The following is a 21,454-nucleotide window of genomic DNA, read 5'->3' on the forward strand; positions in this document are numbered from 1 at the left end:
CATAGACCTAAAATCCTGGTAGGTCCTCCTCCTCCCTGCCCAATATATCCAATAACCTTGAGTAGCATTCAAATCTGCACTGACAAAAATATAATCTTCAGTGTCAAGTAGCTGTGGTTTCAGGGAGAATGGGGCATTAAAAAAAAAAAAAAAAAAGGAATGTAGAATATTCACATAAAAAAAAAAAAAAAAAAAGGAATGTAGAATATTCACATAGACCTAAAATCCTGGTAGGTCCTCCTCCTCCCTGCCCAATATATCCAATAACCTTGAGTAGCATTCAAATCTGCACTGACAAAAATATAATGGTACACAATCTCAAGAATGCCTTTTATCATTAGTATATCATGTAGTCACTACCTAACAGTATTCATTAAGTTACGGCCATGGTCAGGAAGTAACTATCCCAGTTACCAAGAATTTAGAGCAGAATCCCAAATGACATTAATACCAAATTTATACAAAATGGTTGCAGGTTATATACAACAGAGAATAAGCATTCATTGATTAATTCAGCAAGAATGTATTTAGTCCAGTCTAAGAACTCTGCCTGTACAAGAATGACTATCATCTTCGTTTTACAGATGAGGAACTGATTTTAAGGAGATGAAATTACTTGTTCAAAGCTTCACAGCTAAGAAGTGATAGATTAGGAATTCAAACTCAGGTCATTGAATCTAGAGCCTATGCTCTTAAAAACTGAACTCTATTAGAAAATTTTACATATGTTTTACATAAAAATGACAAAAGAGATATCTACTAAAATTTAGATCAATATTTTAGGGATTAAATACCAAGAGGATACTAGATGATATAAAGTAGTTAGTTTCCATAAGAAATTTTACATGCAAATTTGGTATGCTTTAAAAAAAGACAAATCCCACAGCAGGAAAATTTTATAGTTATAAAAAAATATAAAAACCCATTCTTTATCAAAGAATATAATATAATGAGTTTGTTAAATTGATATTTGGAAAGAAATCCAGGTCCAAAGGAAAATATTACTGCCTTTTCAAAGAATACCTACCATAAGCTGTAGTAATAAATGGTAACACAGCCATTATTTGCAAAGCATGAAATATACATATTAAATTACATAGAAATTTTTATTTGTCAATAAGTATTAAAATTTGAAATACTAAATTTGAAAAGCTAAAACCCAAACTTTGTAGTTTTACAGACAATAACTAAAAACTACAAAGTAATTTTGTTTTTAAATTACATTCATAGTCTCAGCTACCACAAGATCTAAAATTATCCCATCATCAGTATTCTTTTTTTTTTTTTTAACACCTACAGCACCTGGCATTCCTAGGTGGTCTTCTATCCAACTACTAACCAGGCCCCACCTCCCATAGTCAGCATTCTTAAACTTAGCATGTGAAGGAGTCTATAAGAACATATTTGTACAACTAGGAGGTCAAAATGTTATGATACGAGCACCTGTATCACAGCGGCATACTCTAATGGCACAATTATGTAGGCAACGAGAGGTTTACTTCTTCAAAATCAATTTTTTTATAGCATTATAAATTTGAGTTAAAGACATTAATGTTTCTCAGTTCCAAAGGTGAGCAACCAACACACACACAAAATAAATTAGTAGCTACATATTCCTGACAAATTTTAAAACAAACCTATGTAAATGATAAATTGTGATAGCCATGTAATAGAAAAGAACTATGGATATATACACCATCATGATGAATGTATCTCAAAAACATTCTGAGTAAAAAGAACCAGATATAAAATATGTAGTATGCTTCCATTTATATAAAATTCTAGAAAAGATTAATTGGTGACAAAAGGCAAATTAATAGCTGACTGGGGCCAGAGAAGGGAGAATTGACTGAGAAGGGGACAGAGGAAATTTGGGGGTGGTTGTGGCAGTAGTGAAAACGTTCCTTATCTGGACTGTGGTGGTGTTTCATGGGCATCTATGTTTGGGTGGATCTAATTGTATATAAATTAGACCTCAATAAAAGTTTATTTAAAATCTCTTAAAATAGCATATAAAAGAAAACTAAACTGGTTAATATACCAATGTTTAAAAACATTTAGTCATATAATTGTTCCATTAAAAATAAAAATTCTATCTGGGTCTCCAAAAATCAATTTTTATTGCATTTTATCTTGAATTTTCTCAATGTATGGTAATACAGTTACCATATGCATCAGAATTACATTGTTGCACAACATGCTTAAAAATCACTGACCAGAAGGAATCATGACTGATACCTGTTTTTACGCAAAGCAGGATTCAGTGTGAAGATAAAAACCCAGCTCACAGTTTCTTCTTTTCTACAAAGCCTAGCCTCATCCTTTGAAATAGAAAGAATATCTCCCCTAAGTCAGTGCAGCACTTGACCTATATACCTCTCTTACACACTTAAAGTTTTTTTTTTAATCTTACATGTTTATCCTCTATGCATGCCTCTTCTACCCTATTAGGCTAAGTTTCATGAAGGCAGAATGGGTGTCAGATGCATCTTTGCATTTCCGTTAAGTATGGAACACAGTAGCTTACATATAATAAATATCCGTTAAACATTTCCTAACTGAAGAATTAAGAAAAGGCATTTGAACAACCAAATATTTAGACATTTCATAAGTTGCTGAAGAAAACTGTAAAGTATAAATCAACAAAGGGAGTTTCTACTTTTGGTAATGGCAAAGTCCCATATGTAAGTGGGACCAACTCTACCATAAGAAGTAAAAAAGGTACACAAAATACGAAACCAAAATCTTCTAAAGGCATCAGAAAACTACTAAGATCGTGAAGAATCATGGGGCCAAGATAAGGATGAAAGAAACTCTAAGAAAAACATTTCTATTTCTCTCTACTCGCTACTCACCAACACTTCTGATGTGTATGCTTTTTCATACATAGCAATTCTCCAACTCTCAGGACACCAACTGGGTGTCCTACAATTTAACTCAACTCTGACACTAACCACCTGGGGTTAGCCCAGATCCCACATGTAAGGGCTCAATCCCACAAGACTGTTCCTCCCCACACACACTTAAGACATCAATCACAAGTCCAGGTTGTCACCTATACTTCTGACTGAATGCCTATAAATTGAAGGTTCCATAACCCACTCCTTGGGTTTGATAACTTGTTAGAATCCTCACAGAACTCAGGAAAACATTTTATATACTGAATTATCAGTTTATTATAAAAGGAAACAATACAGGAAACAGCCAGATAGAAAAGATGCGTAAGAAAAGGTATGTAGAAGTGGCACTGAGCTCTCACACATTCTCTAGGAATGTCACCCTCCCAGCATGTTCACCAACCCAGAAGCTCTCTGAACCCCTTCAGTGAAGATTTTTATGGAGGCTTCATTTTATGAGATGATTAATTAAATTATTGGACACGGGTGATTAATTCAACCTCCAGCCCCGCCCTTTTCTGAGGTTGAAAGTTCCAACTCTCTAATAATGTGGTTGGTTCCTCCAGCAACCAGAGCCCCTCATCTTTGTGGGTTTTCCAAGTCATCTCATTAACAAACTCAGATGTAGCTGAAAGGGGCTTGTTATGAAAACAGAAGACACTCTTTTCGCCTTTTTCACTCTTATCACTTTGCAAATTCCAAGGGTTTTTTACCAGCTCCATGCTAGAAATGGGGCTGAAGACGAAACACATAGTATTTATTATAAATCATGGTATCACAAAAACTCAGGGAGGTAAGTTCAGAACAAGAAGGCTCTTTTTTCCAGATATAGCCTGCCAATTTTATAAGAGGTAGTAGATAAGAGGATGAGAAGTTTGAGATGAGCTCTCCAAAAGACTATAGGGTAAATATAAAGGGGCCGTCCAATGATAGAGAATCTAATCAATGCCTATTGCTTTGGTTGGGGCCCCAGAGGAGCTGTACCCTAGGAGTAAGGGTGAACTGGTCAGGTCATACCTGACCTCACAGGGATGAAAGCCTAGTTTCAAATAACCTAAATCCTTCACTGATTTTAGGTGATCTGGGATTGCTAGTGTGACTAGCCACTTACCACAAGAAACTCTTCTGAAGGGAGATAACATCCTAGGCCAAATTTTTACAATTTTTCATAGAAGATGACTGGTATTCTATATGACTGGTATTCCCTAACTACAGATCCCCAGATCCTTACATTGTTTTTTCCCTTCCTTAGCATTTTCATTGTCTAATAAATTACGTAATATACTTATTTAGTAAATTTGTTAATTGTTGGTCTCTTTCTAGTAAAATATAAGCTCTTCAAAGGCAGGAATTTCTTTCTGTTTTATTCATTGACTTATCCCAAGAACCTATAACAATCTAGGACTATAAGCAATAATGGGGTAAAAATCTGTAGAATAAATGAACATATAAGTAGTTAAGATGGGTATCCTATTGTATATAGGTAGGAAACTCATTGCCTCAAGGCATTTAGTTGTGAAGATAGATATTTAATATAACAGTAATAAGAATACATTGTTTAGGTGCCAAAGTGAAATATAAACAAGTTCCATTATAGTCCCTGTCCATAATGAACATGAAATTCATCTCAGAAGACAAATGCTGAAGAATTAAATAATCCAATAGATGTCACTAGGCTTTTCACGAGTGAGTGAATAGTATAATTAAGAAGATATTGCCCTGGGATGAAAGAACTAAGAAGGCTTTCAGGACATTTCAGGTAAGGAAAACAACCTGAATATTTCTGGTAGACAAGTACAAACAAGGTATGTTCATTCATTCGTTTGTTCATTTATTCTTTCAAAAATTTTTCATTAAGCCTCTACCATGTGCCAGACATGAGCTAAGTGCCAGAGATGCATATAGGACAGTCCCTGCCCTCCAGAGTCTCACGATTTAGTGAAGAAGAAACATGTAAACAAAGTCAGAGTAAACAAAGTTAGAGCAAATCATATGAGAAATATGTACAGCATTTTCGGAAAACAGAGAGAATACTTCACTCTGTTTGGAAAGGTCAAGGAAAGCTTGAAAGAGGCGACCATTAACCTTGAAACCTGAGCAGGAATAATTCACTAAGTAGATCAGGGCACTCCATGCAAGGGAAATGCATGTATAAAGGCACAGTGGCAAGAAAGACTATGGTTCTTCTAACATGGCAAATAGTTCAGATGGCAAAAACAAAGCGTGCATGTGTGCACTCTATGTTAGGGCAAGGGGAGATAGTAAGTTGAAGCAGAGGATGAAAGATGGAGATAAAATTGAAATAGAAAACAAGGATCAGATTATGAAGGGCTTTGAATGCCATGCTTGAGAAGTTGAATTCGGCAAGTAGATCAGAGTTTCTTAAAGTATGGTCCATGGATCACTTGCATCAGAATCACATAGGGCAGAGATTTTCAAATTGTAGTTTGGGATTCATTGGTTATAAAATTAATTTAGTGGGTTGGCTAAGCATTTTCATAAAAAAAAAAGAAAAGAAAAAAATAGAAAACTATGGAATAGAACAGAGTATACTGCATATAGTAAGAGTATTGGTTTTTTATCTTTGTGTTTATGTGTATGTATTGAACAGAGGAATAAAATCTATTTCCTAGTCTGAGTCACAGTCAAATAAGAAACATGGATCTAGGTGCTTGTTAAAATGTAGAGCTGCAAGCCCCATACCAGACCTATCAAATTAGTGAGAATGTAGCCTGGAATCCACATTATTAATAATGTACTAAGGAATTCCTATGCACATTCAAATTGAGAACCACTGCTGAAGATTATCTGGAGCCAACTGAAGGATGACAGAGTTCTGAAATGATTCATAATGATTTTGGAAGACACTGTTTGGATGCAGAGTGCATAAACTGCTTGGAGGGTGATCAAGAATAGACGCAGGAACACAAGTTAAAAGGTTATCAACAATGGTCCAGGCTAAAAATGATGTAAGCTTACATTCCTACAATGGTAGTGAGAAAAATGGAGAAAATGGACTGAGGTATGAAAAATCTATTGAAGTTATATGTGGAAGACTTTGAATTCAAGGCCATTTTTAAACTAAGGAAGCCACTTCAACTTTTTAATCACAATAATATACGAAAGCACTGTTCCTGGAAGATTATTCTAATGAGAGGAAAAACTACTGCAACTCAAATTATAAGATCAGTTCCTAAAGGAGGGAGATAGTAAAAGAGGTAGGGGAAGGAACAGATGTTAAAAAAAACTAACAACTGAATGACAGAAAACACAAATACTGTGAAAGGTCAAATGGCAGGATTATTTCTTCCCCAAATCTGTATTCTAGGTAACATAGGAGAGATAAGACCATGAAGCTAGAAGCCAGACTGTGTCCAAATTCTAGCTCCACCACTTACCAGCTATAAGATCTTTAGCAAATTACTTATATTTTCTATGTTTTCATTTCCTTATTTATAAAATGGAGATAATAATAGTACCTACCTCATAGGTTGTTAAAGAATTAAATGGAGTAAAATATGTAAGCAATTGTTATATACTAGGAAATATTCTAAGTGCTTATATGAGTGTCTGTTATTAACATCATGCCTGGTTCCGGATTGGTAAAATAAACACTCCCCCCACTCCCCAAATAAGCCCCCCAAACTTCCTCTTGATTCCTGCATCTTCCTTTTTAATGCCTTTTCCACTAGAGTCAGGAGATCTGGATTTGAATTCCAGCTCTGTCACTTGTACCCGCCTTGGGAAACATATGTAACCAAACCTTTGGTTTTCCCTTCTGTGAAGCAGTGCTGTTGTTAATGAAAAATAAAATTGCGCACATAAAACACTTAAAATTTACTCCTTGACATACAGAAAATACTTAATGGTAGTTATCATTTATAATCTTCTTTTACGCTACACCATCCCTATTTGACTCTGCAACTAGACTTAGATGGACTCTTTAAAAAGTTTAGCCTTTTACTCTAGCAATGAATCAAAATTTTAAATGAGCATTCCTGACCTAGGAATTTCTGAAAATTTATCCTAAGGAAAAAAATCACACAAATGAGTTCAAAGTACATATTCAGTGGAGCTTTTGTAATAAGATGAAAATAAATGTTCATTAATAGATGACTAGAGAAAAAGATTATGGTCTACCGAAACAATAAAAAGTATAACAAATTTATAAGTACTAACATGGAAAGAGGTTTAGTCCTGAGTGAAAAAAAAGCCGTCGAATAGGAAATTAGTATGAGTCCATTTATATAATATGTGTATAAATGGCTATACATTTGTAAAGGAAATTCTAGAAAAATATACATCAAACTTAATAGTAGTCTCCTCTGGCAAGTCAAAACTGAAGAAGTAGGAGACTTTTGCTTTCTGCATTATACTAAATAGTATAAAAAATAGAGACCTAGAGAAAGATACAGACCTTATGGTTCATAAAAATATAGTACTTGTCAATAAGCATATTCCTTAAATTATCATATACCTCTTAAATTATTTTTATACATCAAGGAAAAACACAAATAAACAAAATAAGGATATAACAAAAAAATCTATTCTTGAAAATTTTATAGTTGTTCAATTCCTGTATTATACATATTTCGGTAGCTGCAGAAGATGTTACCAGGAGATTACTGCAGTATAGGATGTTAGCATTTAACTTGGTAGTCCTTTAGCTATAAAAGCAAGATACAGTGTTTATAGTTGCCAGGTGCTACACCAGACAGTGCCATCCCCAACAAAATCCACTAAACACTATATATCTATCCATATAAACAAATATAATATGAAAATATTTTGTATAGCTTCTACTATGGCTATTCTTCTTCCACACTGAGATTCATTTAAGTTTCACTGCTGAATATGCTCTTGAGTTAAATGCACTCCAATACCTTATAACCACAGTGCTTGCTCAACATTCAGAAAGGGGAGTATATATTGTCTGCTAGAGTGGCAAAGGGAAGGCCACATTCAAAGAGAATCAGAATATTTCTGAGGAGGTTTTCTCATAGAAAATAATGACATTCTCCACTGATATAAGAAAGCCTTATCTGCATGAGAATCCTTTTTTTCAACAGTGAAAGATTTTAAATATAATTCATTCTTCAGCTATAGGTATAAGTCAACAAGTAGAAGGTGAACACAGAATTTAAGGTGGCTTTTAAAACACAGGTTTAAGACACAAATGAGTCAATATCCGAATAATAGAAATGATTATATCAAACATACTCACCTTCGAAAGGATTGATTCCCGCCCTTATTCTTGAAATAATAGCTTCTTTTACTTCTTTTTTCTTTACACATCGAATACCCAAGTTTTGAAAACTAGAAGGAAAATACAAAACTTTCAAACTGCATTACAGTTAAACACAAGGGCACATAACTGGGGTTTTTACTAAAGAATACTGCAAGTAGCAAGCGTATATCCAACAATGAAGAGTTATACTGTCAAATGGAGATAGTAAAGCATGAAATACATTTAGATAGAGATGTGAGGGTAAAAGGAGTGGGGTTATATTTCTAAGAGAATTGTTACAAATAATATATACTACATAATTTTTGCATATAGCATTTTATAATTACATCTTTCTAATATGCCTATGTCAAATATACCAAAGTAAATGAAGATTAACAGAAGAGTAACACCAAAAAGCTAAAATTCACCTCCAGAAAAAATCATTATCAAATCAATAAAATCGATGTATTTGACAAGTCAAGCTAAAGTTGTAAAAAGATGCCCACAGGCTGAGGCCCACAGGTATGTTTTGCTGAGCCCATAAAAGTTTTGTCAACATTTAAAAAAATGTTCATAAGCTACCAACGTTTAAAATCAGGTAACTGCATATAAACGTCTGGATTTCTGGCTTCTTGAACATTTCAAAAGTCTAGCAACAGTAGGGTGGCACATAAACATCTGGCTAGAACTGAGCATCTGCTACCCTATTTATGCAAGGGCTTTCTAGTTTGCTACTGTGCCTGCTAGTCCTCTTATACTTGACCCACTCCATTCCATAGACATTTGATTTCTGAACCCTAACTTCATTGTTAGTAGCAGTGGGATATTTTATGCTATATTATATGAAGTTATAATAATCACTCATCATAAAGCACTGAAATGCATTTTTTAAAATTAGAAAGATGTTTGATACTAACAATAATATTTAATGAAAGTTTCAAAATGTCATTTATGGAAAACTTCTCAATAGCTACAAATATTACTAATTTGCATGTGTAGTACAGATGATGATTAGGGGAACTCCCTTGTCACCACCAGTCATACTTGTTCCCACATGGAAAAACCATGACATCATTAGAGTTGGGTGGGTGTGAATAAGGAAGCAAAACTGATTATTATAAATTATTTGTTCAAATTTCACATGGCACTTTGCCACAGGAGGCTGCTGTCTTCTGTGCCCCTCTCCATGCTCATGCTGTCATATGTTCATCCTCTTCACATTCACACTTGTGATTCTGCTGGCACCTAAAATATCTTTGACATTTCTTTCCTCTGTCTCCAATAATTAAAAAACAAATCTTGAACTCATAATCTTTTCTTGAAATCCTGAACCACAATCTTCTTCCTCAAAAGTATTCCATTTCTTTGAAAGATTCTTAGCTTGGTTCTCTTTTTCTTTGACAAAAGTTTTTAAAGAATCCTCTATTTTAATATATTTATATACTACTTGATTTTGATTCATCTGAATCATCATATTTGACTCCTAGTCACAGAATATTAGAAGTAGTGAGGAACTTTGAAATTCTGACATGAGGAAACCAAGGATCATAGAAATTACTTGAATCAATTATTCATTCATTTAAAGTCATTCAACAAGTTCTACCATACAACAAAAACTCTGGAAAGTAATGGGGATATATAATCCTTCCCCTCATGGAGCTCACAGTCTCGTACAGGGGTTGGCCCATGTGTCAAATCTGGCCCACTTCCTGGTTAAGTAAAATTTTCCTAGAGCAAAGCTAAACTGATTTGTTCATATATTGCCCAAGAATAATTTCATGCTGCAACAGCAGAACTGAGAAGTTGTAACAGAGACCATATGGCCTGAAAAGTCTTAAATATTTACTATCTGGTCCTTTATAGAAAAAAATTTGCTAATCTTTACTCTAGTGAAACAGACACTAAGTAATCACACATGCACAAAATACTAAACTGAAACCATGACAACTTTTATAAAGGAGATATACGTGATGTCACAGGAGCCCTATAATGAGAGAAAGTTGATCAGTTCTCTTGTAGAAAGTGACACTTAATGATGAACAGAAATGAACTAGGGGAAGAAGAGACTAAGGAGACTTCAGGCAGAAGGAAAAGAACATGCAAAGGTACCTACAGAAGAACACAGAGCACAAGAACCCAAAGGAAGGCTTCTGTGACTGGAGTACAGAGTTGAAGGAGAACACAGTATAACAGAAGGTTTAAAATACAAGTTGGTCACGTGGGCTGTATAAGGAATGCTGTCCTTATTCCAAGAGTCACATAAAGCCATTGAAAAGTTTTAAGCAGGGATGTGACAATCAGATTTGTATTTAAAAAGATCACTCTGTCTAAATAAATAAAATAATTAAGTTAAATTAAAAAAAAAAAGATCACTTTGGCTAAAGTGGAAGACATATTGGGGAGGAAGAAGCATAAAAAGAGTTGATGAAAAATCAGTCAGTTGGCATTTAGACCTCAATGGTAGTAATGTGATAGTGATGGAAGTCATTGAGAGAAATGGATAGATTCAAGAACTATTTAGGAGGTACCTGTTAGTGATTTCAATGTGTACACCTGTGAGTGGTGTCAAAGATAACACCTACGTTTAGGGCTTTTATAGCAACAATTAGATAAGGTACATTGGAAGATCAATTTTTAGAGGAAAGAGGTATGCCCATGTAAGAGCATGACTTTGGGCATATTCTATTTGAGTTTCTTTTGAGATATTTAAAAGAATAGGTCAAAAAGGCAACCAGACTAAGCACATTCCCCACTAAAAGAAACTAGGGATCCTTAGAAAGATTTTTGATTTCAGGGCTGGGGCAAGAAAAGTACAAGTCTTAAACACTTTGTTGTGTCAGAAAGTAAATAAGTGTTCAAAGAAAGATAAGGGCATGTCAAAAAGACACAGAAAATAGTTTGAAGAGGCTTGCATTGGTCAAATTTGTGTCAATTTGAAAATCAAAATAATAATGTCAATATTGAATATAAGAATCTACGGGTCTCTAGTGGTATTTTTTGTTTTTTAAATGGAGAGGGGAAAAAAAGGAAAAAATTTTCTTTACAATTGAATGCCAATTAATATCATCAATGTAAAAAACTAATATCACATGGCTCCTGAAGAGGTACTTTGAGAACAATAGAGCATCACCTCTGTAGATTTCTTATCCAAAATGTTTCATGTTAATATGAAAATACATTCATGTTATTCATAGAAACATGGACATCATCATAAGCAACCATTCAGACTAATCCATATTGAACAATGATCTTCAAAACAACAGCGTAGACTCTTCAAAAATATTAATGTCATGAAAGACCAGAAAAGGCTGGGAAACTGTTCTGAATTAAAGGAGATTAAATAAGCATGACGACGAAATACTATGTGTGATCCTTAATGAGATCCCTGATTGGAGGCAGAGGCAGGACAGCCAAGAAGGGCACTAGTGAGACATTATTGGACATAATTCAGGTAGTCCAAAAATTTAACTGCCTATGACTAAGATGGAAAGGGAACTATGACTAAGCCAGAAAAGTAGGAAAGCAGGAGAGTTTGTTTTCAAGAAAGGAGTGATCTACGGTATAAAATGTTGTTGGAAGGTCAAATAATATAAATAGAAACAGTTCTTACCAAGTTTATATTACTAGATATTTTATGTTTTGTGTTCTTACTATAAGAAGACTATTTTAAAGCATATTTTCTAAATGGTTACTATTAATATATATGGAGGCTACTATTTTTTCCTGTTGTAATTATTTTCATTTTTCCCTAAATGCTATACATGTTCATTACAAAAAAAATGAGTTATAAAGTAAACATAAGTTAAAAGAAAAACATGAAACCCCACAACCCTATCTCCCCAGAGACAATTACTATTAATACCTTAGTATACATACTACCATGTGTATGTACACATTTTATTTTAAACAAAAAGATAATCACATATTGTTTTAAACCTGTTATTTATCTAACATATTGTGAATATCTTTCTACACAAAGATATTTGCAATATTATTTTTAAGGTTATATCGATGTACATTGCATGGATGTGTCAGTCTATTTAACTAATCCTAATCCCCTTTGTTTATTATTTGGATTGCTTCAAACTTTTTGCCATTACAAACAGAGCTGCAATGAACTTCATCATAGCTAAGTGTCTGAACATGCTTAATTGTCTTCCTGAGGAATAAATTCCTAGAAGTAGAATTGCTGGTTTAAGAGACATTCATATTTTTTAGACTTCTGCTATATAGTTGTTAAAATGCCTACCAGAAAGAATTTGTTAATTTACTCTCTCACCAACATGATGAATGGACCTACCTATCTCTGGCAGCCTCACCAACAGTAAGTATTATATACTTTTTAAAAAATCCTAAAACTTCTGTTGTACGTTAATTTTATAACCTGCCCTTTTCTAAATAATAATTTCAGTTTTCCAGTCGATCTTCTTAAAATTTGACAATTTTAAAGTTAACTATTAATGAAAAGAGTAAAAATTTAAGAAAGAAAATCTTTCATAAATTGTCCAAACTAAAAAAAAAAATCACAGCATAATTTGTTTACTTTAGGTAACAATAAAGAAGTATTTCTACTGCCATCATGAGCTATGTATTCTAATTCAGAATAAAAGGGTACCTCTAATGCAAATAGTAAGAAAATTTAAATGTACATTAAACATAAATAGAATGAGGAATTAGGTTTACTCTACTAAAAAATAACATTATTTTTGCTTATCCTATTCCTGAAGATGTCCGTGACTGTATACTTACAATAAAGGTCTGCGTTCTTGTCCAAATTCTGCTTCATAGTAGCCATCTCTGCAGTCTTTTCCTACTAAATCATGAGGATGAGGTTTGTATGGCTCATTCTTTGTTACTAATGTAATTCTCACTTTTCCTTTTCCATAATAGTTCATAATCTGAAAAGGTAGGAAATTAAATAGATGATCCATAAATATTTTTCATTAAAAACAGATATACTAAATGAGAGTTCAATTTACATAATGTAGTTAGCACTGGGTAAATAAAGTCCAACTGGCTGGCAATTGCAGTTTGGATGAAACCTTCCAGAGAAAACCAGTGGGGAAGTATCTACCTCTCAGCTCCTTGGCATATTATTTTCTGCCCTAATTTCAGTATGCGATATCATCTGATTCTGCTTATTTATTTCCCTTTTAAAAACAAGTAAAATTATACCAAAATATTATCACAGAGCACAAGGAAATAGTTAGACGTTAAGTGACTAAATGCCATGCTCTTAGATTCACTGACATATCATAAATATCTTTTCAAAGTATATACTTATGCCATAGTAGAAATGACACCACACCAATACATATGAAAATTGTATTTAATATATGACATTTCATTTCATAAAAATATTTGTTAATCAGTAAGCATATCCCAAGTGTTCACTGTATAATAGGCAACAAATCAAGTTGAGGTCACAAAACTAAATTTTCCCATAATAAGTATATCTAGAACAATGAGAAAAAAGAGGAGAGTTAAGCATGGGAAAGGAAGGACATTCGGAGCATAGGGAGGAGCTAATGTTTAGTTTGGAAGCTAGCAAATCTGCAAGCACAAAGCAGGGAATACAAAAACCAGTGTAGGGCAGACAAGGGAGCAAGGTGGTTAAGTAAGAATGGGTAGCTTTATAGGTATGAGGGCACTAAAATCCATAATTTTGAATTTAAACTTAACCAGGAAGTATTTATTGCCTTTCTGAATAAAAGAGAGGGTAACCACTTAAAACTGCAAGATAGGCTAATGTAGAATTCAAACTGTAAAGTGTCTGGGACCTACTGGAATGGTAAGAATACAGATCTTAGAAATAGTTTGAAGAATGTATAGAACAAGTTGACTTATGGAAAGGAGTTAACGATTGCTCTTAAAGGATTAGAAGAACTGTTTTCTTATTTACCTTTTATTCTCATTTTAACATTTAAATAAAAGGATTTAGATAATCCATATTGCTGTCCAAAAATGTGATGAAAATTAGGAGCCTGGAATTCCATAATTTGCCATTGCCTTATTCTATAACTTAGCATTCCTTTTATTTTTTATTTTATTTTATTTTTTTATCAGTTTTATCGCATGCTTTGATTTTGATCACTTAGGCCCTGGAACACTGTGTTGCTTTTGATTACTGATTTTTACCATGTGTGTAAGAGGGGGCTACTCCCTCCACATATACTATGCATTTGCCAATCACACACACTATGGATCATCAGGAAAGACCATGGCATTATTTACAGACTATATTTTCTTTTTCTTTCTTTCTTTTTTTTTTTTAGCATTCCTTTTAAGTTCAATAGAATAAATCTTGCAGATAATCTAGTTATAAAACAGTGAATTATGATCTGCTGTTGAAAGGTTAAATGACTTTTCAAAATCCACTCTGCCATTAAGGTTTTTAATTGGCATTGAAAGCTTTTAAAAATTCATTAAAAATCAAATGAAATACAGCGTATTAATATCAAATATAAACATAGTATATTTTATAAATAAACAGTGTATCACCAAAGTCATTCTGGATCACAAACTACATTCAAACCTTATGCTAATATGAAAAAACGATATTTAAAAAATAACTATATTTCAGATTGGTCAATGCAACCCAGAGTATCAAGACTAGGCAATAAAGGTAAGGAAAAAAGAGGCAAAAATATTCATTCTCCTTTCCCATAGCCAAGTGATTGTAGGAAGAAGAATTCTAATTGAGTTCCCAGATCCATGTTTTTACGGTACAGGACAATTTTGCTCACTGCTAGAAGGAGACAATGCTTTCCTCATTAGTTCTGTGTTCCATGAAAGGAATCATCATCCCAAAGCTGCCAATGTACACCCAGCACTGTGAATTTCTCTACTTAGATTAACAACAAACAAATAATGTATAGCTACATGCAGGGAAAAAGAACTCATACTATATTTATTAAAAAAAATGCTGCTAGACATTTATCTAGTACAGATCGATTAAAAAAAAAAAGAAAAGCCCACAGATAAGACCGTGGAAAGACTGGGCCTTTAATTTGACTGCTACACCTAAAAAATGAAGCAACCAAGAGTGAGGCACACGGAGGAGAAAGGTCGATTACCTGAATAGAAGGGTATGTTCGGTTGTTGTCTGTGCTGTGCTCCCCTGGAATGCTGCCTGCTGATCGCCCTTCACATTTGTACCTAAAACGCATTCCCCTCTGCCTGGGTTGTTCAGTTATCTCTATGTATGGGTTATACCCACCTGAAATTGTAAAAAAGGAGAAGGTGAGATTAGCATAGCAATAATAATAGATTTTAACCATTTTATTTTTATTTTTTTCAAAACAGCAGACTAAAAGGTTTTCTCTCCCAAGGTTAAAATATAATTATCCAAGATTGGGTGGTAAAGACACCTTTTTCTTCCATCTAACTGAGCTCCTATACATTGTTCACCCAAGTAATTCAAATTATATACATTGGTTAGCAGTTTACCACTTAATATCTATAGCTAATGCCAGTGTGAAGTTCCGAGATAGCCACTTCAGAGATATTCACTTCTCACATGACACCAAGCAGAAGGGTTTCCCCGAGGGTTCCCCCAGAGTAGTAAAGAAAGTCTTCAAAAGTACAATATACTCCCAAAGTGGGTTTAACTGCTTGATTTTACATTAAACTCTTAACGGTGGACTAAAAGGCTACTAATTGAAAATGAAAATGCATTTAAATCCTTGCAGAAGGATATATAAATTTTTTATATCTCCATTGGAATGTTAACAAATTTGTACATAGCACATCAAAACAAGTTCCAGAAGGGACTTTAGGCTCAACAGAATTTTCAATCAGTCCCATCTAAACTTTTTCTAAAGATACAACAGAGGACAAGAAAATAATTATTTACTTTCTATAACAAATACAATTCAAATGTTCATCTTTAGAAAGAACTACTGATATATACAATGTGGATGAATCTCAAAATAACTTTGCTGAGTGAAAGAAGCCAGACCAAAAAGAGCACATACTGTATGACTGCATAGACATAAAGCTCTAGAATATGTAAACTAATGTACAATGAAAGAAAGCAGATCACTGGTTGCCTGAGAACTGGAGAGTGGAGTAGATGGAGAAACTCTGGGGAATGAGGGATATGTTAATTATCTTGACTGTGGTGATGATTTCAAGGTTGTATATGTGTCAAAACTTATCAAAATGCAAACTTGAAACATGTGCGATTTACTATACATTATTACATGTCAATAAAGCTGTCTAAAACATATACATCTTTACTCACTCATCCAAATTATGGAAAAAAGTTCAATAAAGACACTCAAGTGTGCTTACAAATAGGGTACTTAACAATGTATCTTCATTTCAGAAATCTAAAGAGAACTTCCATGTGGCAGGGGACTCTCCCTCAATCACTTTAGTTATTTCTAAATTGCCACAGTTAGATATGAATTTTTTTGACTATAGGCTTATCCTGTTAGAATGCAAGCTAATCTTCAGAAAGAGTAGCAGTAGGTCCTATCAGTGTATAAGGAAGAGGCCTTCTGAATCCTAACCAATCAAATCTTAACAATGAATACCTTAGAAATGTTATTAAATCTCTTAAATCTCTCACTCTATAAAATATGGATAATAATAATAGTATTACCTCATTGGGTTGTTGTAAGGATTATAAATAACACGTTAAATTCTAGCAAGTGTCATGCATATAACAAATAAATGGTGTCTATTATTTCAGATGCTTTCTTGAAAACAATGATTTATAGTGATACCATGACGGTATCACAACTGCTACTTTCAAGAATTTTACAGAACAGTGAGGCAAACAACACAAATTATTAGATTATAGAAAAACAGTTGTTGAAAGTTTATGCTAACAATATTCTGCATAAAATGACAATAAAAGCAAAAGAGTCAGGAATGCCTAACTATATACCAAAGGAAAAAAAGAGTTAATGAAGCAAAAAGGTGGGGAAGGAGAAGGGAAATAAGTAGGCATTGTAGGGAAAGGGAACAGTGTGTCCAAAGCTGTGCCAGTACAGAGATACAGCCCCAATGGATGAGAAGAGTTTAAGAATCACCAATACAGTCCCAATGGAAGAGGAGTACATTTCCACCCTTAGAAAGAGAACCAAAAGCCAGAGTACGTTAGGCAATTTGGATTTCATTCTATGAGTGACAGAGAATCAATGAATGGTCATGTGCAGGGGAATCACAAGATCAGACTGGAATTTTTGAGTAAGAATTCGGGTGGCAATAGACAGATCAAAGAGAAAAGAAGAAGCAAGGTGATCAGTTTTAGAGGCTGCTGCAATAACATGAGCAATGATAAGGGTATGTTTGGAATATGGTAGGGATAATAGGAATGAAGGATTATTTAAAAGATAAAACGGACAGTAGTTGATGACCAACTGAACATGAGGGTTACGAGAAAGCGTCATCGATAACTCCATAGTTTCTACTTTGGGTTACTGAGTAAAGTATTACTGTCATCTTTAATTTCATTCTATTTGGTTTAGACTCCTTGTGTTTGAATCTATTACCTATTTGTTTATTCAAAAGACAGAGTCAGAAAAAACTGACTTTAACCCAATCAAGTTCATAAGACTTATTTCAATTTTATTGAAAAATGTAAGGCATGCAGATAAATAATCACAATTTCACATCCTTATATATCTTTGTATATTTCAAATAATCCAAATCCACATTTCAGTTTCAATATTTTACATGCTTATACATCCTTGTAGGAATATTTAAAAGAAAGTACATTTTCCTCTCAGTGGCTCAAAATACTCAACAGTATTTTTTAAGTGATATATTAAATCATTTATGTGTTTGAACTAAAGGTCAAACAAATCCCTGCCCACTACTTATTTAAAGGTGTCTTGGTGGGAAGTTGATATAGAATGACATCATTAGTGGTAAGTGGCTAACTTTTGGGGGAGGAGTGTGAATAAAAGTGCCAGGTTCATAGTGAGAATTCAAATAATTTCATTGGTTACATAATACTTCCTTAAACTAGAATGTGTGTTTATAAAAAAAAGTCTACAGACAAGAGAACAGAAAAACAGTTGTTGAAAGTTTAAATAAAACATTTAAAAAAGATTTTTAAATTATAAAAATGACATATTAGTTATCACATAACATTAAGTACTTTTAAAAAACCTTGAAATCTATTCTTCCTATTGTAGAAGCCCTTTATTAGTAAAAAGTCTTACAACCAAGTAACAGAGTTTATTGTCATACTGTACATTCCCCTAGCTGGAAATAATCTCCTCCTCCTCTAAACTACCATAATATTTTGTTTATGGCAATTACTCCAAATAACTATAATTTAGGGAAAACTATTTCTTCTTGAAAAAAAGCTACTTATTTTATTTCTTCAAGCTACTTGAAGGCAGGAACTGTATCTTACTTATCTATGCCTTGTATACAAATCATTTTGTTTAAGTTATGCAAACACTGAAGAACTACATTTATGATTAATCAAATTTTCCTTATCAGATTCCACTGCTATGGAAAAAAATAGTGCTTCGTAGGTACTAGAATTGCTACATCTTCACACTCCTCATACCCATTCACATTCTGATCCCTTTATCTGTACTTATGTTTTTAAAAAACTTCCCAGTTATAAATCATTTATATCATGTATCAGTACAATGTATCAGTTACTTCCTTCCTCAGTACCCTATGCTGAACTGCAATTCTTCCTAAAGATTAAAAAGTGCTGAAATGTAGTCATCTATGGAATGGAAAAGGTAAAATATAAATCAGGTACTTGAGGAAAAATGAGTACTCTTAAGACTATTTCAAATCACTACAGTTTTGAAAAGCATTGAAAGTCTTTAAAACCAGTTCTAAACAAGTTAATTACTGTACTTTTCTTTAACTAAGACTATGCAAGTTTGGAGTGGCATCTATATTTTGATTAGTATTGTAAAAAGCCAGTACAGACCAAAGCAACATTTGAAATTCAGGCAAAATGTCTGAAAGATATGTTGATGTTTTTATTTGCATTTATGTGAAAGTGTTACTTTAAAACATAGTGCCTCTCTAATAAAACATAAGGTTTTAAGATAAATAAAAAATTACACTGAAATAAAAGTCAAAAATAGATCAATTGTCAGAAATAGACACATTATAAACTAAAACCTTATAGCTAGAATTGGGAAGTGAAAAAAATCTTAGCGTAATTATAACCCTGTTTTAAAGCACTTTCTCATTTCTCATCCTCTTAACTTTAATCTTCATAAAAACAGAACAGGAATTATTATCTCATTTTACAGATAATAAAACTAAAGTTCAAAATTATATGAAATTATAAATGACATTAGCAAATATGACAGCTGGGATGCCATGGTGTCAAATTTAAAGAACAACAATTGTAAAAGCATCTGGGGATAAAGTCACAATATGATACAAACTGATATAGTCAATAACCTAAAATAAATGCAATTTAGTTAAAGAAAATATGCATCTTGTTATAAACAAGTGAGTATGTAGATCCAGTGAAATTCCTGGAACAGAGTTCATACTGGGGTTGTATATCGGAATCACCTAGGTAGCTTTTTCAAAACATACATGCCCTGACCCCACCTTAGACCTGCTGAATAGGAACACAGATCTATCTAAAGCCCAGACATGTTTCTGAAAAAGCGTTCCAAGCAATTCTAATACACTCCTGATTAAGAATCATTGCCCTAAAACATAAAGAAGTGGAAACAATGACGCACGCATGTAGAGAAGCAATCCAAAAATTCACATACAAGTATGGGCTGGGTGGTGGATGAACTAGGCAGAGGAATTCTGACTACTTCTAACTCCTCTTTCTCACCTACTCTAAAGAACTTACTCAAATGCAAGCAGGAGGGAAAACACTATAGCCTCCAATTGCTCTTATTTAAAAAGTAAGTCGTTTGCAAAATTAATAACCATCATCAAAAACATTTCTTAAAACACAAATGCTCATAACAATCCAATGTGTCAATATCACAGCTGAGAATAACTGACTAGAGACTGCATCTCCCTCACAGAAGTACTGGATAGCAGACTGCCTGACACCCAAACGAGCAAATGGAACCAGCAATACTTTTCCAAATATCAGCTGTACTCACTATGGAGAAAAAGAAAACTAGATCTATTCTCTTTCCTTAAACCTAGAAACCCAACTGAATCATGGTAATGATCTTCTTTAACTTAAGACACAGGTGAGTTTTTCCATTTCTTCTTAAATATGATCAAAATTTACAATTACCACTTCGTACATAGCTAGAATTAAATGCAATTAACAAAGGGGCAAAGAAAACTTAAGCCTACTCCTACAAGGACAGAAAACAACTAACATAAGAAGGTATAAAAGAAATGGAGGATGTTATATCAATCAAGTTAGCAGCAGGACACATGGTTTATCTACCAAGTAATTTTTTGATTTACATTTTTTCCCAGAATGCTTACTATTATTTAAGTGGAGAAAAAATACACTGCAACCAAACATCACTGTCAAATTCTATACCCCTAGTTTAAACATACACAAAACCATTTCAAACTGTTTAAAAGTAAACGAGCATTCTTTTTTGATATATTCTTGAAACACATATTTCCTATCTAGCGTCTAGTCTACTAATATAGGTTTTAAGGTTCCATAAAATTCCAGAATCATCAAGATACTTAAACAGTAAATGCCACGTGTGTCTAGTGGTTCCTGCTTCCTAGAGGTTTGTGTCCCCAAAGTGTTCCACTACAAAAGAAAACTAACATTTATGGGCATGCATTATCTCATCTGTTCCTCACAAGACGCTGCAGTAGTTAGTCCCATTTTTATATCACAGAATGGCAGAACTGGAATGAAAACCAACCCAGGTCCATCATTGGCTCAAGTTCAGGTTTATTCCAATATATCAGGCTGACTCTCAACCAGGTCTTAAAAATCAAGTAAGAAAATTTTCAGTTGAGTATCTGATATATGCATCACAAGATAGTAAAGAAAAAATTTAAATGATTTTGGCAATAGAGATTCCACTACTAGATATTCCATTGCTGTGAATATAAAAAATAAGTGTTGAAAAATTTTAACTTCCAGGGTGAAAAAGTAAAGAAATATTTAAAATCTGTCCTAGATTTTTCAGGTATTTAACTAAATTAAAAATAGATGGCAAAGCCATATCATCTGCCTTAATCAAGAATGCCAGATTTTAAAATAAATATTACAGAGGGGAGGGGAGAAAGAGAAGGTAGACAGGGTAAAGGGGGGTCAAATATGTGGTGACAGAAAGAAATCTAACTATGAAAGGTGAACACACAGTGTAAATATATATATGCCTTACAGTTAAAATGTACAGCTGAAACTTATTGGATTTCGTTAACCGATGTC

At 33.5% G+C, this 21,454-nt stretch overlaps 1 protein-coding gene across 2 annotated transcripts in view; it reads right to left on the reverse strand.

Annotated features, from left to right (window-relative positions):
* The window catches only part of REL (REL proto-oncogene, NF-kB subunit), a 33,783-nt gene that overhangs the window by 9,047 nt on the left and 3,282 nt on the right, over nt 1-21,454 (reverse strand). For both annotated transcript variants that reach the window (XM_011363921.2, XM_011363920.2), the window contains exons 2-4: nt 15,201-15,343; nt 12,874-13,022; nt 8,122-8,213 (exon numbers count right to left, since the gene is read on the reverse strand). In XM_011363921.2, coding sequence (XP_011362223.1) covers nt 8,122-8,213; nt 12,874-13,022; nt 15,201-15,343 — 384 coding nt within the window. The remainder of the gene's footprint in view (nt 1-8,121; nt 8,214-12,873; nt 13,023-15,200; nt 15,344-21,454) is intronic.

Source organism: Pteropus vampyrus, unplaced genomic scaffold (assembly GCF_000151845.1).
Source record: "Pteropus vampyrus isolate Shadow unplaced genomic scaffold, Pvam_2.0 Scaffold91, whole genome shotgun sequence".
NCBI classification, from domain to species: Eukaryota; Metazoa; Chordata; class Mammalia; order Chiroptera; family Pteropodidae; genus Pteropus; species Pteropus vampyrus.